Raw genomic sequence first — 26,284 nt, forward strand, 5'->3', positions numbered from 1 at the left:
TGTTAGCTGGGCATGCCTGAAGGACTTTCAGGAGAAAAACTGAAAGCATAGGGCTGGCATTTAGAGACAGGTCACTGTCAGAGGCAAAGATTTTGGAATCATCGTGCTTCACCTAGTGAAGTCTAGACATTGAAGGTGAAATGCCAAGAAATGGAAAAAGCAAGAACGAGAATGTCCAGGCCTGAAGGAGAAGGTAAAGTCCTCTGAGGTGATTGATTTGTCTGTGTTCCAGCCAGATGGGGGTGGGTGGGGTTGTCCAGAATTAGGGTCTGGGGAGAAGGGAGCAACTTTGGAATGGCCGTTTTTAATGGCCCCTGCTGGGGGAGTAGCAGGAGATGAATAAAGGAATAGCAGTGAAGTCCAAACTGAAATTGGATAGTGTGAGAGTTCTGTTTGCCAAGTCAGCTTCTGAACTTCTTCTAATGCTCAAGCTCAGTGGAGAAACAAAGACCATGAACATTCGGGCGACTTAGCTGGGAGTGGAGAACACTTGTAGAAGAACGTAGCAGAAGGTAAATGAGTGACGGTGTCGATGAACAGCCCCAGGTCCACGTTAAAGTTAGAATTCCTCAACTTGTGGTCTTCCAGACTGGCTGCTTTTTTGGTTATTTTTATTTACAGCTTGGTAACCAAGAGGAAACCCTCCTTTATTTTTGAGATGTCTGACCAGACTAGGTAGGAATGAAAGAATTGGCAAGAATAGAGTAATTTTAGGGCAGGGAATTGGGTCTGTGGTTATTGGGGAGTGGGATTGGCGGGGTGGGCTGTTCTGAGTTGCCCCCAGAGACGGAGCTAGGTTCTCGGCTTGCTTGGCATGGGGAGGAGAGCACGGGAGCTGGAGACTACCCCCCAAATGGTGCGCACTCAGCACACTCTCCCTGGCATTTGCCCTTCACCCACGTGCTGTGAATGTGATGTAGAAGACAGCGTCTGGAGAACAGGGCGCTGAGACCATCATGTGGTTCACAGGACTGCAGCTAAATCATCTGTGAAAATCAGCGAAATGCATTCCTATCCCTAACAGAGCAGAAAACTCAACCAGGCGGCTCCCTGGTACTGTCCTTGCTAGGAAGTTAGGTCATGTTAACTTGCACATGGTCATTCACACATATGCACATATTCTGCTACTTTTTGTAAATGAGTGAAAGCTTTCAGTCATCTTTAGTTCTTCATGGTTATTGAAGAACAACAATTCCTACTCTGATACAAGATGATCGTATTTCCTTTGGAAGATGGGCTTGGCATAGAACATTCATCTGTGAGTGGATTGAAGCACATGCTACCTGATATAAACATCAGGGCCACGAAAAGAGAGTCCCATTATGAGCATGGTCTTACCCTCTACCCTAGTGGAGTTTTAGCATAGCTCCGGAGGTCAAGTTCAGATGGTAGAACATGTAAGTGTTCACTCTGGTCTCAAACAGCCTGGACAGATGTGGTGCAGTCCGTGCTTTTCCGGAGTCGGGACAATGTGGGGAAGCAGTGACAGTGCCAGGACACTGCTTCTCGACCCCTCGGCAGACCCCCTCCGAGCCTTGACAGGGAAGCCAACCTGCTTAGGGGGAGGCTGGGCTCAGCCCAGTCCCTGAGGCAGGCCTGCAGACAAGCCAGCTTCCATGGCTGTGGAACAGAGCTGCACTGTCTGAAAACTCAGCTGGAAGTCAGAGAGCAGAGTTACCTTTTCTGGTGCTTTTTCGTTATTAATAAAAGTTCATTCATTCAGCCTTCTGATCTTTTTGCTGGGGTTTTCTGTGCTTTGGGGATAGAATTAGAGGCTTAGGACTTGCTAGAGAAATATATATGTTTTTAAAACCTAGGTCTTCATAAATCAGATGACATTGGATGTCATCCTGTTTCCTTTGGTCTCGTTAGAGTCTGAGGAGTCCAGTAAATTGTATTTCTCTCCCTTGCCTCCAAAAGAACCAGTTAAGAAATAGACCCAGGAGTGCAAAGGATCAAAGCATCAGCTTTAATAAATTGTGATGGTGGATTAGATGGTACAGCTTGACCTGTAGCCAGACTTAGACTTCCGAGGACTCCTGCACTTGCGCACCCTCATCCCACAGTTAACCTTGCCCACTGAGAACTGCTGGCCGCCGCCTGCAGAGCAGAGGCTGTCCTGGTAAGCCTGCAGTGACAGAGGGGGGACTCTGCCCTCCTCAGGGGATGGGGGGATGATGAGTCTATAGGAGCTCAGACTGGATCTCCCGTTTCACTGATGAGATCAGTCACTCCTTTGGAGTAGAGAGGAAGGAGGCGAAAGAGACTGTTGTGTTCCTACCTGGGAGTCGACATTCCCTCCTGGAAATACGAGGACAGAGAACTAGGGCTCCTGCTCTAGTATCCACTCCATCAGCCCTTCCCAAATCCTTCTCTTCCCCTTTCCAGACAAGTGAAGGCACAGGTTCCTTAGGTTCCAGGGCAGTAGGTTCCAGTAAACCAACTTTTAGGTCCCTTTATTAGGGAGATCCCTTTATTAGGGAGATGCTCTAGATGCTATCTAGAGCATCAAGTAAATGCCACATCCTCTCTCAAACCTTGAACATGTCTGTGTTAGCATCAGTGTGTGTGAAAAATCAAACTGTGCCTTCACCCAGGAGGGACAGCTGTGATTCAGTCCTGGTACGTCAGCTGCAGCAGGTTTTGTGTAGGTTTTCTATAGTACCTGTGACCCCTGAGTTCAAAAAATGGCAAAGGGTGCTTACCGTAGCCTGAGAAGGGAAAAGAGCAGTGAAAAACTGGTTTCTTTACTTCTTCTCTTTACCTCTTCTCACTGCTGCCAGCTCTGAGGGCTGAGTGGGCCTGTGGGAAAAGCAAGGTACCGTGCCACCCTTGCAGAGGCCACAAGGTGACAGTGGTAGCGCTGCCCAGGTCCCGTCCTTCCTGTGGATATAGCGCTGCCCAGGTCCCGTCCTTCCTGTGGATAAGGTTGTCCCCGAAGGGAGAATTCAGGAAGCCTGGGCGCAGGTGTCCTAGTCAAGAGCACAGCCACAGGGTAACGCAGCTCCTGCCTATGCCGAGGATTCTGGAAGGGAGGAGGGAATCCAGCCTGAGGAGCTGGGGGCCTGACACTCTGCTCCAAGAAAGGAGAGGTGCTGGTTCCCTTTGCCACTTCCTCTGCTGCCATCATATTGCTGGCACCACCTCTTGCTTGGTAGAATGTATGCCTGCACTTGGACAACTAAACTCTATTGAGTTTACTTTTCTTTGCTAGGAGAAAGTAAGACTTTGTGAGTGCTCCTTTACATGGTCCGGGCGTTCAGTGAATGTTTGTTATGTTTGTTGAACACTGGAATGTGCTGGGCACTGTTTAAAGTGTTGGAGACACAGCAGTGACCGAGACCCATGGTGTGTGCTCTCGTGGAGCTTTCATTTTAGTGGAGCAGGCAGGCAAAAAACAAGGACAAATAAGTAAGATAGTCCCAGATAGCGATACTTATTACGAAGAAACGAAACAGGTTAAGAATAATGGGGATTGGACGCCCTGATGTAGAGGGTGGTGTAGGAAGACTTCTTCAAAAAGGTGACATCTGAGCAGAGACCTAAATGATGGGGGCGGGGATCTTCAGTTATAAAATCAGTAGGAAGAATGTTCCAGACAGAGGGAACAAGAAGTGTGACGACTTAGAGTGGGGTGAGCGTCGGTGGCACACCTGAGGCAGGTGGGACAGGTGCTCACAGTACAGCATCAGTCCCAAATAAAGTGAGTCAAGTTTCTTTTAAGTACTCTCCTGCCTCTCTTTTCAGTGTCCTCTCTTTCTCACTCCCTGCTCCTTTTTTCTGCTGCCCAAAAGCTCCCTTTTCCCATGCTGTTAACTTGCCTCTCCTTCCTTCCTATTCTCAGCCAGGTCTTGACTGACTTATGACACATTAATTGAGCCCTACACACCAGGCCAGGCCCTGGGGAAAGAAAAGTGCTCAGGGCTTTTGAAGCACACAGTGGAAATACAGTGCAATGAGCAGATATCGGTGTTCTTTCCCAGAGATGTTTACATTGTCAGAGGGGTTGATACCTTTCCCCAAAGAATAAATCTGGAGCTGGAAATTTCAGATTCCAAAGTAGGCCTGCAAAGGAGATAGTTGAGGGAGGGCAGCTTCTCAGTGCCCGTTGATCCATACTGCACTGAGAGCCCCTGATTCCTCTTCTGATGAGTAGGTGCCCTGCGGATACAGACTTTCCAGGAGAAAGTACGGATACAGCGTACCAGGAGAAATGTGAAATTGCTGGACTTGAAATAAAATACTCACGTGTAGAAGATGAACTGAGGAAGTGTCCCAGCATGCTGGCCGTGGCTGGGTTCTTGTGGGACTCTAGGTAATTTTTTTAACCTCTCTGATGATGTAGATTTTCATTGAGGTACAAATAGTATTTCAAAGTATTAAAGAAAATGTACCTTTAAAATGTAATAGGACTAATAATTTGAAAGAGTAATATAAGGGTCAAGAGAGGAATCAACATTATGCGTGGTTCTTTGTACCAGCTATTTAATTTTCACGTGACTGTAAGGACGTGGTGTAAGGTTCTGGACTTGGACCTGACAACAGTGAATTGAGGGCTGGAGTCAGTTGGAAATCTGTCACTGTTTGGAGACTCCGCCTTTCTACCCATCACAGTCATTGGGATCTGTATCTGTTTAAAATTTTTCTGAACCTGACTACTTGTTTCTCGTAGGCTTTTGTTCACCTCAAATGTGTTAAAAAGTACAGAACAAGCTAGATGCCTATAAATCATGCAGGAGAGCATTGGAGCTCTGTAATTTCCCCTGGGATGGAGGGCCGTGGGAGGAAGGGGTAGCACCACTGCCTCCTACTGGTGGTCTAGCTCCAAAGGTTCTGTGTTTATACCTTTGCTGGTGTGTTTTGTTTGCGCTTCACCTCAGTTGTTGACTTAGTTCTCAATGTTTCTCTTTACCACATTTTTGTGTATGTGAGTTCTGAAAAGGAAAATAAGGAATATATGAGATTTGACTGTAAAATGACAAGTCTCTTAAATGTGGCAGGACTCATCCTGTTATCCTTCAGGTAAGTCATCTTGGTAGAGCATGTGTTTATCTCCTGGTACCATCTAGCTGCTCGTGACAGTGCCCCCTGCCCACCCCCAGCCCCAGCAGAGGTTTGTTTTCCAGTCCTGTGTATCCCAGGACTAGTGAGGTGGCTTCCTGGTGACATGAGAGTCCCAGGTCCCTTCTGTCTCTCTGCTCCACCATCCTCAGTGAGTGTGGTTCACATGCTCTTGGTTCCAAGATGGATACTTCAAACCTCAGGTAGGAAAAATAAGGAAGGAAGGTGTGACACTTTTTTCAAGAGAGCAGAACTTTTCCAGATATCCCTGAAAGACTGCTGTTACATCTCATTGTCCAGAACTGTATTACCTCGCCAGCCCTGGGAGGCTAGAAATGGTTTCAGTTGAATACATCGCTGCCCTTGTATAAGAGTCCGAGTTCTGGTATTGAGGACAAATGGGGATATGGATTCCAAGAAGGTAATAAATTAGTGATGTCTGTAGCTCTCCTCTATTAGACCTTTGCTCAGAATATTTCTTAAGCTCCCTCTTGTAATTTGCCCTCAACACCAGGTAAGCCAAAAAAAAAAGAAAATCAGTGTCAGTACTTAATGACCACATATTATTACTGACTTATAGTTTCCACAAACTATATTATTTACCTTGATCACTTCCTTTATTTACCAGAGCTATCCATCAGATTTTCTCCTAATAATGAAGATTTACAGTCACTAAAGATAGTAAAAGAAGGTGTGGCAACTAGTTGTAATAGCCAAAAACAAAAGAACTTAGTTGTCCGTCAGTAGGAGACTTGTTGCCTAAAACAGTGTGTTCAGCTTTGATAAAAGAATGAGGAATATCTCTGCATACCACTGTGGAGTCATGTCCTGAATATATTGTTGGGTGGAAAAAAATAAGGTGGAAAAAGTAGGTATAGTATGCTAGCATTTATCTAAAAAGGCTGTCTGTCTGTCTGTCTGTCTGTCATGTCTTCCCTGCCATGGAAAGATAAACAAAAACCTTCATTTTAAATGGTTACCTCTTGGGGGGAGGCGGTGAGGGAACAGGGAAGTGACGAATAGAAGCTAGTTTTTCTGAATATGCCTTTTTGTATATTTGACTTTGGAACCATCTTAAGTATTTTATAGCGTTATAAAACAAAATCTTTTAAAAACTTTTTATTCTGAAATCATTTTAAACTTTTGAAAAGGTGCAAAATAGTGCAGAGTTCTAGGATCCTTTGCCCCGCTTCCCTTAATGTTAGCATTCTGTATAACCATAGTGTAATTATCGAAACCAGGAAATTAACATCAGTACAGTGCTCTGATCTACAGACCCTGTTCAGATTCCTTCATTTTTCTACCAGTGTTCTTATTCTGGTCTGGGATCCAATTCAGGATTTCACATCTCCTTTAGAAGTTACAGCTCCTTAGCCGCCTCCAATCTGTGGCATCTCCTGTCTCCTTAGCTTTCGTGACCTTGACACTTTGGAAGGATACTGACTAGCCGTTTTGTAGAATTGTTTCTCACTTTGTGTTTGCCTGATGTTTCTCTCATGATCAGATTTGAGGTTATGTATTTTTGGCAAGAATTTCATAGAAGTGATGTTATAGCCTTCTCAGGGGGTACGTGATGTCGATATGTCTTATTACTTGTGATGTTAACCTTGATTACTTGGTTGAGGTGGTGTCTGCCAGGTCTCTCCACTGTAAAGTTACTATTTTTACCTTGAAACGTAGTCAGTATGTTGGGAGGAGATATTTTGAGATGCTGTAAATATCCTGTTTCTTATACTTTTGCCTATTAATTTTAGCATTCATCAGTGGTTCTTGCCTTCAGTAATTATTACGATGGTGTTTGGCAAATGGTAATTTTCTATTTCAGTCATTCCTTCTACAGTAGGAATTGGAATCCTACTGTAAAGAACAGCTGTCCTTTGTCCCCCATTTATTTATGTATTTGTACTGGTATGGATTCCTGGATACCTATTTTATGTTATAGGTTATAATCCACTACTCGCATTGTTTATTTTGCTGTTCAGATTTGGTCATTAGGAGGCCCTTCAGGTTGGCTCCTCTGTCCTTTAGACATGCTCCTGTCAGTTTGTGAGCACTTCTTGTTTTCTGGCACCACAAGACACTCAGGTTCATGTTATATTTTTCCTGCCGTATCCATGGAACCGACTATTCCTCCAAGGCTCCCTGGTTCCTTTTAGTTGAGAATGGCATTTAGAAACCAAGGTCTGGCTACTAGGTGTGCCCATTGCCACTGGAGTGTTACTGGTTCTAGACTCTGAGCAGACAGAACTAGGAAATATAGATGTGCATACTGACACAAGCACTGGTACCACACCTCTGTATTTATTCCCTGTCTATCCATCTGTAGTGAGATTTCTGATTCCAGTCCGACATCACAGGATTCCTTCTAGCCTTCTGCACTCTTCCGAATTCGTAACTCCTTTCTCTGGCTGTGAGAAGCCTGGTCTCATTGTCATAACACAGTACATTTACTCATTTATTCAATCTTAGTATACGCATAAAGTAGTTTCAGAATTACTAACCCATATTCTATGAAAAATAAATTTACCTGTGCATAGTGTTGGACTAAAGTGTTTTTTAGGTCGTTAGTCTTAAAGTATATAATCAAAATACCAATTTCCAAAGTTACTTGGTTTAGTTTTTTTCTTTCCCACCCCCTTCATTGTGGTTAAATTAATGTGGGAAAAATCAATCCCTAAAATTCAAAAGCGAAATGAAACAGTTGAACCTAGCTGTGTATGATGTGGACAGCATAACCCCAAGAGTTATGCTCAAATGTTTGTATTTCATTTTTCAGTATCTTCATTGTGATATAATTTCAGTTTGCAACTCCAATATACCCTTTATCCAGATTCACCAACTGCTAACATTTTGCCTCATTTACTTTATCACTTCTGCCCTAACTCTCTCCTGTCTCTCTGAGTACATACAGAGACCTACACACATGTGTGTGCACACACACACACACCACTTTTTGTCTGAACCATCTGAGAGTAACTTGTCCCCTGAGTGCTTTAGTGTGTATTTCCTAAGTGCAAGGACGTTCTCTTATATAATCAGGGTTCAGTTCTCAGAAAAAAGAAATAAGAATAGTATCTCTAATCCATAGTCCATATTCAAATTTTATCATTTCTTTCAACATTCTTTACAGTTGTTATTCCCCCAGGATCCAAACTAGGATCACCCACTTCGTTTAGTTCTCATGTCTCCTTTAATGGGTCAGTGCCTTGATCTTTCTTTTCCTTTCACGACCTTGACGTCTTTGAAGGGTACAGGCTAGATGTTTTATAGATAGGCGCTTATTTTGTGTCTGTATTTCCTCAGGATTGAGTTCAGGTTTAGTGATACCTCGAAGTGATATGTCCTTCTCAGTGTGTCACGTCAAGAGGAACATGATGTCCATTTGTTGATAGTAAGTACTTTGAGCTTAGTTAGTAGCATCTGCCGGATTTCTCTACTATGAAGTTGCTATTTTTCCCTTTGAAATTAATAAGTAGCTTTGGAGAGACACTTTGAGACTATGTAAATATCCTCCTGTTCCTCATCAGAGTTCCACCCACTGGTTTTAGTTTCCTTTGATTATTTTTGCCTGGATCAGTCATCACTGTTATGGTTGCAAAGTGGTGATTTTCTAACAGTCATTCTACATTTTTTAGTTACTTTCTACTCTGAGGAAGAGTTTTCCCTTTTCTCCCATTAGTTTATTTATGTCAGTGTGTACTCACGGGTTCTTCTTTTACTCAGTGGGTTATATTCCATACAATATTTATTTTGATGTTCAGGTAGTCCTGGACCTAACCAGCGGAAGCCTCTTAGGTTTCAGGTGTTATTTTGATGCGTCTCCATCATTCTTTGAGTACTTCCTTACATTCCGGCACAGTGATATGTTTCAGGCTCATCCTATACTTTGACTACCCTGGCCCTGGAATTAATCATTTCTCTAACATGCCTTGTTCTCTCTTATGGAGAATGGAGTTTAGAAACCAAGATCTGAGGGTTCGTTATGTTCTTTGCTACTGGGATGCCATTGCTTCTAGGCCCTCTCAGTGGACACAGCTAGACTACATACATACACACACAGGGAATAAATATACATATATACATAACATGCATTCATATGTATATGTGTGTATATACATGCATGTGTCTACATAAACAAATGCACACACATTCATGTCTGTGTGTGGTTTTATACACATATGTGCACATCTAACCATGAGTTAATACTGATACCTCCAAATCCATTCTAATGCCACAGAGTTGTTCTAGTTTTTCTTCTTTCCATATTTGTAACTTCCTTTTTCAGCAGTGAAAACCCTGGCTCCTGTTACCCTCAGTATATTTACACATTTGCTCAATCCTAGATTACACAGAAAGTGTGCTAGAATTGCTGATCCTGCCACTGTGAAAAAGAAACCTATCTGCAAGTGTGTATTTAAAACACTGGAGTTTGTACATTCTTGGTGGGATATATCCCAGGGTGGGAGGGCAGTAAACCTTACATTGTTTTCAGTAATTATGTTTCGGTGGTGATCATAATGATACTGTTTTTCTGATATTTTATGTATTTGCGGGATAAATCAGATGAGTAATGATATTGGCATGGTTAAGAACTGAGCTTTTCTACATGGTTAAAAAGCGATACAGATGTATAGTTAATGAAGTTAAAATCCCGTAGTCTCAAATTTGAATTAAAATATCAGTATGATTTCATGATGTAATTTGTCTTTTGTGTGCCCATGATCGTATACACTACACACACACAAACGCTTCTACTTTTACCCACTGAGTAGGCCCAGGAACAATGACCAACCTAGTGGCAGGGAGCATCCCTAGAGCGTCCAGACTGTTGTCTCTACTGCCACTTCCCACTGAAAGAAGCTCTTGGACTCCTTGAAAAAATGGCTGAATCCAGGTCTGGGCAGGAAATATACAATGGGAGCATGGAACATGTTGTCATACCAAAAAGCAGGGGAGCTGTTAGAGACTGCTGGTCTTTGATATAACATACAAACATAAATACAGACATATCCATATCTTTTTCTTTACCTATGTGTATATTCACACACACACACACACACACACACACAGACACACACTCCTAACTGTGACTTCATACTGATACCTCCAAATATAATACCAGAATTTTTCATAGTTTTCCTCCTTTCCATATTTGACTGAATCATGTCAAAAGAACTCAGGAGCCAACTTGAGGAGTTTTCCATAGGCCATATTTGAACAGCATTAAGAAACAGGGACTTCCCTGGTGGCGCAGTGGTTAAGAATCCGCCTGCCAATGCAGGGGACACAGGTTTGAGCCCTGGTCCGGGAAGATACCACATGCCGCGGAGCAACTAAACCCGTGCGCCACAGCTACTGAGCCTGTGCTCTAGAGCCCGAGAGCCACAACTACTGAGCCTGCGTGCCACAAGTACTGAAGGCTGTGTGCCTAGAGCCTGTGCTCTGCAACAAAGAGAAGCCACCGCAATGAGAAGCCTGCACACCGCAACCAAGAGTACTCCCCGCTCGCCACAACTAGAGAAAGCCTGCGCACAGCAACGAAGACCCAACGCAGCCATAAATAAATAAATAAACAAACAAATAAAATTTATTAAAAAAAAATAAAGCAACAATGCAGTAAAAAATAGCACAAATATTATTTAAATGCATACTTGCATTATATTCCTTAAGAAACTAATTATAAAAATCTTCATTAGTCACTTTTGGAGGGCGTTCATTTGGAAACTGATTAAATAAAGAGAAAGAATCAGACATTTAGCTTGTCTCTCCTATATGAACTGTACATCAGGGTAACCAAAAAATTGATGAGGGGAATTGTAACCACTAATGAAATCATGGATCTAGGCAGTGATCATCAATTCAAAAGAAAGACAACCAGACATCATGTACCTTTTGATGGAAATTTATACACCAACTATGGATTACACTTGCCAAAGGTAAAATCTTAACCTGATCAAGTCTCAAGGTATAACTCCAGGTTAGAGGAAATAAAGGGAACAGAGGAATCTCTTCAGTGACACAGCCAAAGTGCAGGCGGCAAAATATAGACTGTGAGAAACTGTAGGACAGATACCTGGTCTCTTCAACAAATAAATGGCATTTGGAAAAAAGGAAAGATCAAAGGCAGAGATATATCAACCAATTACAATGCATGGGCTTTATTTGGATCCTGATCCAAACAATCAAACTTAAAGAAATATATATGAGATAAGCAGGGAAATTGGAACACTAGATAGTTAGTACTTAGTATTAATTTTTTGAAGTATAGCGATGGTAATACGTTTTACAAGAGTCCTTATGTTTAGAAATACATATTGGAATATGTGAGGATGAATCGATATGATGCCAAGGGTTTGCTTCATAGTAATCTTGGAGGGTAGAGGCATAGCAGAGATGAAGCAAGAGTGACCATAAGAGGTCCTTATACTTTTCTTTTGTCTATGAAAATTTCTGTAGTAAAATGAGAAAACTTAAGAAGTGGTGCTGCTTGCTCTGGGGGAGACATTTCCCCAGAGAGCGAGACAGCATCCTGGGAATGAGTGCCTGCACTCAGACCACAAGCTAGGGAGGGTAGGAAGTCACCTCCTTCTCATCACTTTGTCCCAGCATACAGCAGTCACTCGGTAAATAGCGGGCAATGAAATGAGTGCTCTTGAAGGCGTAGCTGGCATTTGGGTGAATTCTATTCCAGAATCAGTCCCATGACTCGTAACTGTGAGAGCCAGCCACTCACCCCACATGGAATGTAAGCATTTCCCCGTTCCTTGGGCTGCTACCGTTCTGTCTGGTGACACGATGTGTGTGACCCTCCTTCCTTCCCAGGCTCAGGCCCGATGTCACCGGATAGGCCAGAGTAAAGCCGTGAAGGTGTATCGCCTCATTACACGGAACTCCTACGAGCGGGAAATGTTTGACAAGGCCAGCCTGAAGCTGGGTCTGGACAAGGCTGTCCTTCAGGACATCAACCGAAAGGGCAGCACGAATGGAGTGAGTATGCCGGTACCTGCTTTCGAGCCTAGAGAAGAATTTATCATGCAGCCCAGGGCCTCTGTGAATTCTTCATTCCTACAGCTGTCTTAAGCTTCCCTTTCACTAAATTGAGTCAGGCCGCACATCTTTAATGGGTAATTCCCTGCAATAGAGGGTAATTCCCTGCAATAGAGGGTAGTTCAGGTTCAGGTCTCTGCATTTTATAGATGAGTAAAGGAATCCGTAGGAGCAGTTGGGTGGTAGGATTGCCCAACATGCAGTAACATTTCAGTAAATAGAGTTTTACACATTGCCCGTTGGAAATCAGTAGATCTTAACACTTAACTCTAAATTATCACCATGCTTTTTATCTCATACTACAGACTTTGAGCTCCCTGAAGGTGAGCTATTTTATCTTACCCAGCACCCCAAACAGTACTTGGCATGTTAAAGACGTTCCGTGCATGATGATCAGTGAAAAAATGAATGAATGAATGATCAGCTTGAAATATGGCAGTTAATACAATCTTCTTTTCCCCCTCTAGAGGGGATAAAAATTGCTGCTAAGATTCTTGAATTGTATTAAAGTCTAGGCAAACAAAGCAGAATATCTCCTTAATCTCTGGCCCTTCTGAGTTGTCTTTAGTCCAGATGTTCTACATCCTCTTAGCTATGCATGTGTTGCTAAGTTTAATACTTCAAGTTACCAGTGGTGGGAGTCATGGAATTCCCTTCTGTGATTGATATAGAGAACCAGATTCTTAATTAGAACCAGGAAAGGGTGTTTTGAACTCCCATTTCCTGTTTTCAGCAAGCAGTTGAGAAGATCACACTTGGCATGGGATCCTTTCTTTAGTTAAGAAATGACATCATTTCCAATACTGTTGTATTTATTTAATAATGAATAACTCATTATTCTTTAGCTCATTTGGTACATCTGGAGGTTTTTAAAGATACAGACTCAAACTAAAACATAAAATAAACATTAAATATATTCTCTTCAGTGGTGCATAGTTTTAATGGTTTGCGACACTTGATAATAACCAGCATCCTGAGGAATGTTCGGGCCACTGGGTCGTGTGCTGGGTTTTATTCCAGAGCTCCCTGGAGGATTGTCTGCCTGCCCTCCCCATCATTCTCTTGAGTGTCTTTATCTGGGTTTTCATTTTCTAAATCTTGTGTCTTTATTCTTCTGACATGTGCAATTAGTGGAGGACCTGGGTACTGAATCATGAAGGTCAGATTTGAGGCTGTTTTTCTCCCATGCATTTCCCACTTTGTGAGTAGCCTTTGGTGACCTGTCCAGGTACAGCAGCTTTCAAAAATGGAGGTAGAGGACTTGCTCCGGAAAGGTGCTTATGGTGCCTTAATGGATGAGGAAGACGAAGGCTCCAAGTTCTGTGAAGAAGACATAGACCAGATTCTGCAGAGGAGAACCCACACCATCACCATCCAGTCTGAAGGGAAAGGATCCACTTTTGCCAAGGTATAAGGCCTTCTCCGCAGAGTCCACGTGGGGTGGCAGTGGAAAGAAAAGCCTTTATTCTTTGACCCTCGTTAGCCAGGCTGCTGTTTGTCTAAATGCAAACCGTTGAAATTGTCTGGCTACACATCTGTTGTGTGTGCCACCCTGAAGATGCAGGTTCTTAGAGAGGCTTTGAATAATGAGTCACAAGCTAGAAAAGAAATCACCACTCTGAATCCTTGGAACTGATCTTCCGTGGGCAGGATAGACACTTGGGTTTGCAGTTTGCCTTCTTCACTATTCACGGAGACTGCTCCAAAACCCTCGAATGGTCATCCCGAGTCCCTTGGAGAGCACTCCTTGATCAGTGTCAGGGAGTTGAAATTCCAGTGAACACGTATTTTGTTCTTTTCATGAGACAAGAGATTTTATTCAAGATTCCCAGCTTGTAGTCTTGGTGCCTTTTTCCTCTGCCCGTCAGGTCGCTGGATTTAGAATTCAACTAACCAGACCACTTATCAGATCACTCTCAGGTTCTCTCGCCACAGGTTCTGTGAGCTTCATGACCTGTGTGATTAAATCACCTGTTTGGTGGCTTATGGGGGAAGGGCTTTTTCAGGGACATTTTGTGCGTTAGAGGCATAGCTCATCTCTGTACACCTCATACGGCCCAGCCAGGGCCTTTCCCAGAGTGGAAACTTGGGGATTGGTGAACTGAAAGAAAAACTATATCCAGGGAAGTTTTAAGAATCAGCCCTTTCACGGGCAACTGGACATACGTTGCCATCGTCTCCCAGGGGTTGTCCTCCTGCTTCCCAGTTTAAGTTATAAAAAATGATCCTGTAGGTTGAAATTGTAATATCCTCACCCCACCTTTAAAATAAAATTTTAAAACAATAGCTTCAAGATTTTCACTTTCATTTTGGCAGCTCTGTTAGGGGTTTTGATTTTGAATGCGGATGGAGAATATTCTTGAGTCTCTGGTGCATTTGAGATCACACAGGTGTTTTACTGTTTGTGTTCAAGTACAGCTTATTGGCTCTTTCTTCTTCACAGGCTAGCTTTGTGGCTTCAGGAAATAGAACGGATATTTCCTTAGATGACCCAAACTTTTGGCAGAAATGGGCTAAAATAGCTGAACTGGACACTGAAGCAAAGAGTGAGAAGGTACAGCACTGAGAATATTTTATTTCATTGAACATTTCACTGGTGTCTTATGGGACCGTAAATTCCTACCAGCTCAAATCATTATTTACTCCTAAGCTTTAGTTCTTAAATAAGATGCTGTATGTAACCCACTTAAAACATGCCTGGCACATAGAGCTTGAGAAATGTTATCTTTAAAGTGACCTAATGGGGCATACAGTCTGCTGGGTGTCCAGGAAATTCGATAAAAACAATTAGAACTGGAACTGGCCAAACAGGTCAAGATCAGCCCCTCTGACCCAAGCCAAAATCCTATCCTTGGCATGTGACTATTTTCCTCTATTTCAACACTTCCTATGCAAGGAACTTTACCTCGGACGAACATTAGAGGAGAAAAGCATGATGAAGAAAAGTTTGTTGGGTTCACCTCCATTCTTTTCAGTATCTTGAATTTTCCTATTTCTGAACATGAGAAAAAGAATGGCCTTGGAATAAAACCAGTTTGAATACTGGCTCTGCCACTGACTAGCTGTATGTCTTTGGGCAAGGGAACTGACCTCAGTGAGAGAGTGAAAAAAGACATGTGAACAAAGGAGATGGTGAGGCCCACTTTGCAGAGTTAGAGATAACATTGTGAAGGTGGCCGCCCAGCCCATGTGAGGCAGCCCATACGTGTTAGTTTCCCCTCACTCCATCTCTGACCCAGTTACCTCCCTCGGGGATGAGCACACATCACTTTCTGCCTGTCTTCTCCTGTCTTCTTGGGTGAGTGTTGAGCTCTCATGGACTCACAGCCCCGGGAGACTGTCCCTGCGTACATCTAGCTGATTCAGTAACCAGCGTCCAGCCTTAACTATTCTTCCGTAGGATCGCCAGAGGTTGCTTAATCCAACCTCTTTTCTCCTAGTAGGAGGATTCTGCAGTCCCCTTAATAACCTATTTCTAGTGTTTAACAGTGTCACAGTCAGGGAGTTACTCTGTGTGCAGGACAGTGGGCAAGAGGGGGAAGAAAAAGCTCTTGCCCTGAGACAGTATGCAGGAGCTTAGCTGAGCTTTGGGAAGAGGCATGGGGGGAGGGGCGAGAAGCATGAAATGATGGAGACCAGAGAAGTGATGGTCGTGGCCAAGGGAGCTGCCAGAATGGGTGAGTTTCCCGAGCTAGAGGTTATCTTTTCCATGAAAGACAAAAGGTTAGTGGCACCAGTGGAAGGCAAAATGAAGTGGCAGTAACTTGTGTTCGTCTTCCAAAAGTTGCTGAGCAGATGGAATTCTCCAACTCCTCCTGTCTCCAGAGCACAGGCGGCCTCCGCATGCCGGGCATAACAGCTGGGGTGCACCACTCCCATCCTTCTTGGCAAGAACAGGAGGCCACTCTGGCACTGGGGGCCCTTGCCTGCCCAGGCCCCTGTAGAACCGCAAAACCAGCAGATGGGGGCGGCCAGCACTGGGGGCGGAGGGACACACCAACTTCAGCGAGTCCCAGAGTGTCCCCTCTGCTTGTCGTGGACACGGCAGGTGTGCTGGGAAGAGCCTTTCCTGCTGGAGGACGAGATGGGGGTGGTTCTTTCCCAAACGTGTCCCGAGGAACAGCAGCAGGATCTGCATTGGGACACAGGGAGAGTGAAGAGGGGCTTTCTCCCCAGCAGTCCTCTGTGTTTGCAGGAAAGCTTAGTGATCGACCGCCCGCGCGTGAGGAAGCAGACCAAACACTACAACTCTTTTGAGGAGGATGAGCTCATGGAGTTTTCAGAGTTGGACAGCGACACCGATGAGAGGCCCACAAGGTCCAGGCGCCTCAGCGACAAAACCAGGCGCTACCTCCGCGCCGAGTGCTTCCGGGTGGAGAAGAACCTGCTCATATTTGGGTGGGTATTGGCCTCACCTGCTGGTTCTTGTTGTTGCTGCTTTCCCCTCTTTTGTTCAGTCCCTGAGATTTGTCCAGTGTGTCTCTCCACTCTCCTCTGGGGTCTGGGCTGATGGGGGGGTCTGCTGGCAGGAGAGAGAGCTGTGTGCCTTCTGCCCGCGGCCCCCCTCAGCCACTGCACTCTGCCGCCATGTTGTAGACGGGCTGTGATTTTCTCATATGCTTGTCACGGCAGATCTCTGGTACTAATTTACTGCCTGGTACTGATTTCCTGCCTTTTTCCCCCAAGGACGTATAAGGAATCAGCGTAGCAGATGTTAGAGTTAAGGCATGATTCATGCAGGGCTCTGGCTCTGGTAGAAGTAGAGGGTTTAGCTTCTGGGAGCTCACCATTGCTTTCAAATACTGCAGCTGGAGTCAGTTGGTTTTTTTTAATAATTTTTTTTGTAGATTTATTTATTTTTATTTGTTTTTTGGCTGTGTTGGGTCTTCGTTGCTGCGCGCGGGCTTTCTCTAGTTGGCGGCGAGCAGGGGCTACTCTTCGTTGTGGTGCACGGGCTTCTCATTGTGGTGACTTCTCTTGTTACGGAGCACAGGCTCTAGGCGCGTGGGCTCAGTAGTTGTGGCTCGCGGGCTCTAGAGTGCAGGCTCATTAGTTGTGGCGCACGGGTTCAGTTGCTCCGCAGCACGTGGGATCTTCCTGGACCAGGGATTGAACCCACGTCCCCTGCATTGGCAGGTGGATTCTTAACCACTGTGCCACCAGGGAAGTCCTGGACTCTGTTTTAATTCCAGATTTATTCCTCGCTCCAGATATTTTCGTCCCTCCCTCCAGATATTTTCGTCCCTCCCTTCTTAACATTCTAGTGGCCATATGAAGCTCTCTGTGTCCAGTGTCCAGGTCACCTCAGTGACATTTGGTGTGCTACAGTATGCGATCCTCGAAGGTCTTTCAGGACAGAGCCCTCAGGGTGATCAGTAAGCCCAGGGGTCGAGTAAGCATTCGGCTCCTGTTTGTCCTGCCGTGTCGAAGGCATGCGTGGCCCTTCCACCCTCTAACACCCTTCTGTATTTCCACTCTCAGCTGGGGCCGGTGGAAGGACATTCTGACTCATGGGCGATTCAAGTGGCATCTGAACGAGAAGGACATGGAGATGATTTGCCGGGCCCTGCTGGTGTACTGTGTCAAGCACTACAAGGGGGACGAGAAGATCAAGAGTTTCATTTGGGAACTGATCACGCCTACCAAAGATGGGCAGGCCCAGACCCTCCAGAACCACTCAGGTGAGGGGTGGCACGGGCCGTAGCCGAGAAGCGCAAACCCCTGTAGTTCCTTCTCTCTTCCCATGTTGGCCCATGTTGCTGTCCTTTGGGGACATCTCTTTCTCAGGCGTATTTCCAGAATGCTACCTGTGGGAAAGGATGCTGATGTTTTCCATTTCCATTCTCCCTCAGAATCATCCAGTGTTAGCTGTGATATTTTGTTTAAGTGCAGTTGGGCCCTCTTGAAGTTCCCCACATGCCAGTCCTGCCCACTGACCTGGGTGTCACAGGGGTTCCTTCTCTGATATGGGGACTCACACGGCGTGCTCTGCCTCAGTTCCACCTCTGTCTGTGCGTTTCGTTGTGCTGCTCCTTCCCTGTGCTGAGACACAGCTCACCTTCCCGTCTCAGATCACGCATTCCTTTTCCCCGGCTAGGTTGTGAGGTCCCCACGGGCACAGGTTCTGCTACACCTTTCTTGTCCTGCAGTGATCCTACAGGACACTCGGTAGATTCTTGCTGCCTGACTGAATGGTCCTGGGGGGGACCGGGTGTCTCCTCGCCATCCCTGCCTGGGGGACAGAGGAGTGGGGCCCGTCGTCCAGGGCCACCGTGCATAGCCCGGCTGCCTCTTTGCCACCCTAGCCCAGCTCTGTTCCGACAGCCACGTTTAAGCCGTCTCAGCTCATGTTCGTACCTACTGTCTCAGGGCTGTCCGCTCCAGTCCCCAGAGGGAGGAAGGGGAAGAAAACGAAGAACCAGCTGCTGCTCCCAGAGTTAAAGAATGCAGACTGGCTGGCCACCTGCAACCCCGAGGTGGTCTTGCACGATGATGGCTACAAAAAGCACCTCAAACAGCACTGCAACAAGTGAGTGTGCCCCCCTCACCCCTGGGTGGCAGCTCCGCTCTGACAGCGCGGCTTCCTGGGACCCCCACGGGGCTGTGGGAGGCCACTTGATGCCCCTGTACCACCGTGCAAGGTCTGGAAAGGCGGATAGGCTGTGTGCTTGAAGCTGGGTCAGGGTTCAGTCGCATTGAAGCCTCTCTACTTCCTTTCTTTAATCATCTCTCTTCTCCCCTGGAACCCGGCCTCTCTTACCAGTGCAGTTCGTACAGCATCTTCTGACCTGACTCTCAAAATCCACGGAGGACACTGGTGATTTCGCTGCTTGCTCTTCTTTTCCTTTCCCTCCCTCCACCCCTGAGGGCACATCAGGGAGAGCAGAAGACCGGCCTTGGTGGCCACCGCTCTCAGCCACACCCCCTTGCCAGGTTGCTTCCTCTTCAGATTTGCTTTGACATTCATGGCCTCCCGGTGTTTGATGGACATTCATTTGAGATAGTATTCTTTATATCCCGAGGCTAACAGCTGGGGTGGGGCAGGCGCAAATAAAGGAGAAAGTGATAGAAAATGAAACTGTTCTTATGAAGTTTAGTTTGGGGGAGTTAGGGCACCCAGCCACAAAACAATGACAGGTTTGCATGTGGGTATTTGCATCGCTGTACAGTGTATCTGTTAGAAGTAAAAGGACCCTTGGCAACCATCTAGCCGTGCTTCCTAGGCCAGGCAAGACTTACCTCCTCAGCATTCCTGGTGGGCAGTGAGAAGGCCTCAGCTTGCACACCTCTGGTTATAAAGAGTGTATTATCCTGTAAATTAAGATGTTTTGCTAGGTCTTTTCTTCCTCCCTGTAACATCAACCTAATGGTTCTGTAGTTGTTGGGTTGTGGTTTTTTCCCTTTACTGCTGAAGCCTAACTCTGTCCGTTGATCCCTCCAAGTATCTGAAGATAGGTCTCATGCCCAGTACTGTAATAAAAACTACCGCACACAAAGGTACAAGCTCTCTGGGGCAGTAGATCTCAAGCCAAGACTTAAAGGGCACTCGCTGTTGATAGCAGAGCCTGGCTGGGGCAGGACCCGACGGCATGTTCACTGTGACTGAATCAGAGTCACTGTGAGGGAGCAGAAAGGAAGCTGGCAGGGACGAGGGCTCCTTGATGGGAGACCTGGTATGGCAGGCTCACCGAGGAGTCACTCTGTTGTAAGTGCTAAGCAACCATATTTCTTGAACAAGTGAGACATGATAAAAAACGACACTGGGGGAGAAAAATTAATCCGGTAACAATTTGCAAGATGGAGTAGGTGTTTACCTGGAGCTGAATGGCCAACTAGGAGAGTTCTGTCATAATACTAAGTATTGATCGTGATGACCTAGATTAGGGTGCTGACTGTAGAATTGGGGAGAAAGGGTCAAATATGAGAGATGTGACTAAAGAAGAATCCATCATGTGTGATGAGGAATACAGAAAGCAGGTAACTCTGTGGCCGTTAGCCTCGTAGGCTGGAGAATGGCGGTGCCTGTAGCCATGACAGAATCAGAATCGTTACATTCAGTAAACGTTGAAGAGCAACACGAAGGACTCAGGTTTTGCCTTATTAAGTCACAGCAGCAGCATTTGGCTCTCCCATCCCCAGCTGCAGAGGTGGGTCTGGAGCACTGAAAATAGGCTGAGCTGGAGAGATTAACATAGAACTTCCCTTGACACCCGCACAGATGATCACAGATGTTGAGCAGAACTAATTGTGACCTTTGAGGAATTCCTTAACATTTCTAACCACCAGCCCCAAGATCTTTCCTGAGTGCAAGCCTTACCCCGAGAATCGAAGAATAATGCAGTAAAGCACTTCTCTGGGTTTGAAGAAGCTGACTGCTGTTTATTAATCTGAATCTGATGGAGAGTATTGTCCTCTTTAGTTCAGGCTCAGCGACCAAGAGATTCAGAGCCGGCAGGGGCCTTGCAGCTCCTCCGACGCAGCGTGGGAATTCTGTGGGCAGCGTCCCAACAGGGACAGGCCCCAGCCTCTGCTCGAGCCTTCCTAGTGATGGGAGTTTACCGTTTCTCAGCCACGCTCATTTAATTACCAGATGATTCTAATTAGTTGTCCTTCTGTATATTGAATCTAAAAGCCGCTTCCTTGAATCTTCCACCCTTTGATCTTGGGTCCTGGTTCTGGCCTGAGGTGCACCAGAGAACAGGCAGAATTTCTTTAGCATAACTGGACTGTGAGCTTCTAGAATTGTGGGCTCTGTTGATTAGCACATTTACTGCCACCCCAATACCAGACATGCGTCAGGAAAGGCTCTGGGGTCAGGACTGCCTGGATTTGAGTCCTGGCCCCATTACTTACCTGCAGGTGAATTATTTTAAAAATGAGAATAATAGTTCCTGCCTCAGCATTGTTATGAAGATTAAGTGAGCTAAGCACACTAAGATTAAGTGTGCTGGCACACAGTGAGTACTCAAAGCATTTGCGTAATTAGTAATACATATAGTATTTAGGGGCGTGAATATGTTATCAAAGAACTTTAAGAGGTTAAAAAGCAGCTGCTTCAAATCTAAGCTCTAAGAAGTCAGGGCAGTGACTCTCTGTTCAGAGTGGGTATAGTGACCAGAAGGGACTACCAGGGGGCCTTCTGGGGAAATGTTCTGTTTCCTGATCTGGATATTGGATACACATGTGCGTTTTTAGTATGCGGAAATTCATCAAGCTGTACATGTATGCAAAATGCACTTTCTGGAAGTATATTTCATACCAAGAGAATAGTTTTTTAGAAAAAGAAAGAAATGAAAGAAAAGGCAATACCGCCACCCAAAAGTATTAATAGGTTTTGTCTGGCTAAAGTGAAGGGTGTCACAGACCAGCTCCAGCTCTCCTTCCCTGTGAGGTCACATGCCACCTGGGGTTATCATCTCAGCCTGGGAGGAAGTGGCTCTCTAAGAGGAGTTGTCTGTCTGTCCTCTGAGTTGATTTACTTCTCATTTGCAGTATAGGTGAATACTACTGGCTTTCAGTTCTGTTCTCCTGTGCTGTAGGTACTGCTAGATATCAACCCCTTTGCCTCTTTTTGGAGATATAGAAACAGCTGCATCTTACATCTTCTGGAAGCCTTCCTCTGATTGAGGTAGATCCAAGCGGGCAGGAATCCTATACCTAAGACAGCCTCTTTCCAGTTCTCGCTAAGGAGGCCATCAGCTACTGCCAGCTAGGCAGAAGGATCAGGGACGATCGCAAATTCTTAGAGTTCTCATTCTCTGAGCTTTGAAAAAACATCTCGAAATTGAGTTGATTGACAGCTGAGGTAAGGAATGGTATGGCAGAAAAGTAAGGGTTCTTTCCCATCTAAAAGTTTGAGCTTTTATGTTGCCACCTACGACTTAAGCCCACAGTGGCACTCTCAACCCAGATCTAAGAAACTGTGCTTTTTTAGAGGCCTCAACCCTTCGTTATTTAAACACCTTTTGAATAGGTAATACGTACACGTGTTAACAAATATTTTTTTGTCAAAAGTAAGTTTTCCTCCCGCTCCAGCGCCCCGGTTTCCCTCTCCAGAGGCGACCACCGTTAACCGGGTTCCTCCAGAGATGCTCTGTGCAGGGCCCAGCAGTGGGAACGCACAGCCGCCTCTTACCTTCTCTAAAGTAGTATGTACTTTACGTGCTGTTTGTGTTCTCGTCGCTCTTTTTAAACAACTTACATGGAGATCAGTTCCTACAGAAGTACGAGTGAACGAGCTTCTTTCTGCTTTAGTAGCTCGCCTTCACTCTTGCCTGATGTCAACACAGTGGCAGGTACTCTTGTAACCCTCACTGCAGCATCTCCTCAGATGTGGTGGGCTTCTCTGTTCCTGTCCTTGGCTTTCACTCTGTGTTTTGCATACCTTAAGCCACCCGCCCCTAACCCCCCACGGCCGTCTGCTGTGCTCTGATTCTCTTGTGGCTGGCCTTATTTCACAATTGGACTGTTGTGGGCTCCTCAAGAACAAGGTTAAACTAACGTTTACTTGTGTTACATACTCACGGTACCAGCACGGTGCAGGACACACCAGTTGCCCAACAAATACTTAATTGCTTCATCTCAAACATGCTGGGGCATTCCCATGAAGCCTGAGTGTGGTCCAGACCGAATCACAGGAGAGAAGACGGAATTGCTCTCTGACAGTATCGCCATGAAAAAGACTTTAAAATATTCATGTAACATGTAACTATGTGCCAGTGAAACTATTTGAAAACAGCACCATTCAACATAACCTCACCTGTCACTAAACTCGGAAACTAGTAACGAGCCTCTTGGAAGGCAGCTCTGCCTGAGAGGTCATTGTGGCCGTGTGGACAGCATGAGCCCTCTTAAGCAGGGGTCCCCAACGCCCAGGCCACAGACCAGTAGTGGTCCAGGCCTCACAGCAGGAGGTGAGCGGCGGGCGAGCGAGGGAAGCTTCATCTGCCACTCCCCATCGCTTGCATTACCGCCTGAACTATCCCACACACCACCCCCCGGGTCCATGGAAAAATTGTCTTCCACGAAACCGGTCCCTGGTGCCAGGGATTGTTTGGGGACTGGGCTTCCCTGGTGGCGCAGTGGTTAAAAATCCGCCTGCCAATGCAGGGGACACGGGTTCGAGCCCTGGTCCAGGAAGATCCCACATGCCGCGGAGCAGCTAAGCCTGTGCGCCACGAGTACTGAGCCTGTGCTCTAGAGCCCGCGAGCCACAGCTACTGAAGCCCACGCGCCTAGAGCCTGTGTTCTGCAACGAGAGAAGCTACCGCAATGAGAAGCCCACGCACCACAACAAAGAGTAGCCCCTGCTCACCACAACTAGAGAAAGCCCGCATGCAGCAGTGAAGACCCAGTGCAGCCAATAAATAAATAAATAAATAAATTTATTTAAAAAAAAAAAAAAAGTTGGGGACCACTGCTCTTAAGGACCAGGTGGGATGCTGTTTCTGCTGCCCTCACCTCCCACGCCCATAGGGTGACCTTAACAGATGACTGATGAGATACGTTTTCTTGAGTGAAATGGAGATATCACAATAATTTCTGCCATTAATACCTAGTGTTTTCTTTTTCTAGTGCTTTCTCATATATAACTTCATAGCCCTAACAACCTGGGAGCACCCAGAATTCCCCCAGGTCAGCTTGGGGATGGCAGTTCACAGGCAGCTTATGGGTTCTAATGTGTTTCATTACTGTGTTCATGTATCATAGGGTACTTTTGCGAGTCCGGATGCTGTACTACTTAAAAGCTGAAATACTGGGAGAAGCAGCGGATAAAGCATTTGAAGGAACTCCGGCCAGGTAAAACAGGTCAACCTTAGCTCCCAGTGTTAAAGAATTGCCATAAAGTGCCTGTTGATGGAAATGGACAAACCTGCCTGTGTTTCAAGAGGCCCGTGTTCCCTCCCACCCAGGACCAGTTCCTGGTAGAGCAGGCAGGTAGAATGAGGATGATTCAGCCAGATCATCTACGAGTGAAATAAAGGAGAAAACAGCTGCTTAAAAACACAGCTCTTGGTGAGGTTCTTAGTTGGGTTTTTTTTCTCCCAGTAGTGTTGTAAAATTGCTTTTAAAGCAATCATTTCTCTACCTTAACTAATCATTGTTGGATAGATATTAGTGACTTTGATCCAACAGGTGTAGACTAAAAGCTTTACTTGGAATCCCACTCTTGGCCTTAGTCCTCTTCTACCTTTGAGTGGTTCTCCTTTATTTGCTAGTCGTATTACTAATACTTTGTCACCATTTGATGTGTTGTGCCTTAGTTTTGTAAGCTAGTGTTTCCAAAGCTGTAGAATCCTGTGGGAATATCCCTGGATTTGGGGGAATGAGGCTGCTGAGCCCCCAGCTACTACTTGATTGGACTGTCAGAAGTCACAGTGTATAAGTGGGATCCCCAGACGGCCTCCTTCACCTTCCCCAGATCGGCAGTTTGCTCTGGCCCCTACAACGCCGCTTGTTCCCAGGGGACATAGCAAGTGCTGGTATTTGAACTGTGCTTTGAGATTCCCTGGGGCCGTGGTTTCTTCTTTCTCTTACTTTGCATTGGGCAGTGCTAATGGTTTTAGTGGTCACAGGAGCACTAAAGAAGGAGAGAGGTGAAAGGCAATGACAGTCCTACCCCTGAGGCATTTTGTAATTAGGACCAGTCATCACATTGACTGTTACTACTTGGTAGTTACTATGGGCATTTCTAGTAAGGATAGGGAGGTTGGGTGTATTGGTAAAAAGGTTCAATTTGTGAGTCATGTATATGCAGCAGAATTCAACCTGCTTATTTATATCCAGTGTTACTGGGCAGAAGTAATGTATCTGAATTTACCCATCCCCGTCATGTGCTTTCTTAGATGCGTAGATGCAGGGAAGTTAGTAGAACTTGGAGCGAGTAGGTCCATTGCCCAGCCCCTTCCCCCGCTTCCCTCCTTCCCTCTGCTTTCCTGAATCTTAGCTCTCACTGGTCCCATGTAGATCTTATTGTGCAGAAAGTGCCATGAGGAATGAATCACAGCTCACCCCCAAAAAGTTGTTTAGCCCACGGCACCACGCAGGCAGAGCAGTGGGCCCTGAGGTGGAGCCAGATAGGAGCACTGCCTGGAGAGGTGGGGGCCAGGGAGCCCCATCCCCACAGGGAGAGCTGGGCCTGGCAAGGGGCAGGCAGCCCCGTGTCACAGCAAGAAGAACCTGACGGAAGAAGAAACTTCAACATTGCAGAGGCACCATCCCAGGCAGCTGGGAGGTGGGAGGGAAGAGCCATCCAGATGGATGTTCTCCCCCAAACCCCAGAGCCTTCAAAAGAGTAAGGACGGTGCTCAGACAAGTAAAGCCAGTCAGCTAAGGGTCCATGTGAGCTCTCAGAACATGGACAGAAACTCAGAGAGGGGCTGATGCCTCCATGTCTGCTCCCTGGGGTGAGCTGTGTGCATCCCTTTGGCCAGAAGTTTTACCCAGCAGACCGTTAGCAGACCCTCACCAGGAAGCACCTCCTACTGTGGCTGCTAGCCTCTGAAAGGCTCTCTTCATACCCCACGTGTAGCAGTGCAGACTAGCTTGTTCTCGAATAGGGCTTGGGGTCTCCAAAGGTTGCATCAAGATGATTTGGGCACTTTGCAGCATTTGATCCTGTATGAATTCAGACACCTGAATGCATGTATCATGTATGAAGTCAGAAGGGGTGTTCTGCCTTCACATAACCAACCTATTGCTGGCTTTTGCCGCAGTTGTCAACCGAAGAGGCACATTCGAACCACCTGACACGTGTAGAGCCCACAGCCCGACCCCAGGCTGGCTGACTGTGCGTTCTCCACAAGGTGCTCTCAGATTCTGCATCATTCAGTCTGAGAGGAGCCTGAACACCAAGTACATCTGCTGATGTAGCTCCCTGTGTAAACCAGGGGCAGAGCCCTGGTTAAGATATCTTGGCCCCCAGCTATCTGAGTCCTCTCATTTGTTGTTACTTCAGCTTCTAAGCGTGCAGCTCGGGATGTGGCTTAGTACGAGGGTTCAGGCCGGGAGCTCTTGTGTTGTTTTCTGTCTGTGTTGAAGGCACTCTTGAGTCCACGCCCTTCCTTCCACAGGGAGCTGGACGTTCCTCTGCCTGACATCGACTACGTGGAGATCCCAGTGGATTGGTGGGATGCCGAGGCCGACAAGTCGCTTCTGATTGGCGTGTTCAAACATG

General features: G+C 46.1%; 1 protein-coding gene across 3 annotated transcripts in view; it reads left to right on the plus strand.

Moving 5' to 3' along the window:
* CHD6 (chromodomain helicase DNA binding protein 6) overlaps positions 1-26,284 on the plus strand; it is a 208,893-nt gene that overhangs the window by 141,478 nt on the left and 41,131 nt on the right. For all 3 annotated transcript variants that reach the window (XM_059898585.1, XM_059898587.1, XM_059898586.1), the window contains exons 18-25: positions 11,884-12,048; positions 13,337-13,516; positions 14,552-14,662; positions 16,304-16,506; positions 17,590-17,789; positions 18,478-18,637; positions 23,818-23,907; positions 26,181-26,284. In XM_059898585.1, coding sequence (XP_059754568.1) covers positions 11,884-12,048; positions 13,337-13,516; positions 14,552-14,662; positions 16,304-16,506; positions 17,590-17,789; positions 18,478-18,637; positions 23,818-23,907; positions 26,181-26,284 — 1,213 coding nt within the window. The remainder of the gene's footprint in view (positions 1-11,883; positions 12,049-13,336; positions 13,517-14,551; positions 14,663-16,303; positions 16,507-17,589; positions 17,790-18,477; positions 18,638-23,817; positions 23,908-26,180) is intronic.

The sequence above is a fragment of the Balaenoptera ricei genome, chromosome 15 (assembly GCF_028023285.1).
Source record: "Balaenoptera ricei isolate mBalRic1 chromosome 15, mBalRic1.hap2, whole genome shotgun sequence".
Taxonomy (NCBI): domain Eukaryota; kingdom Metazoa; phylum Chordata; class Mammalia; order Artiodactyla; family Balaenopteridae; genus Balaenoptera; species Balaenoptera ricei.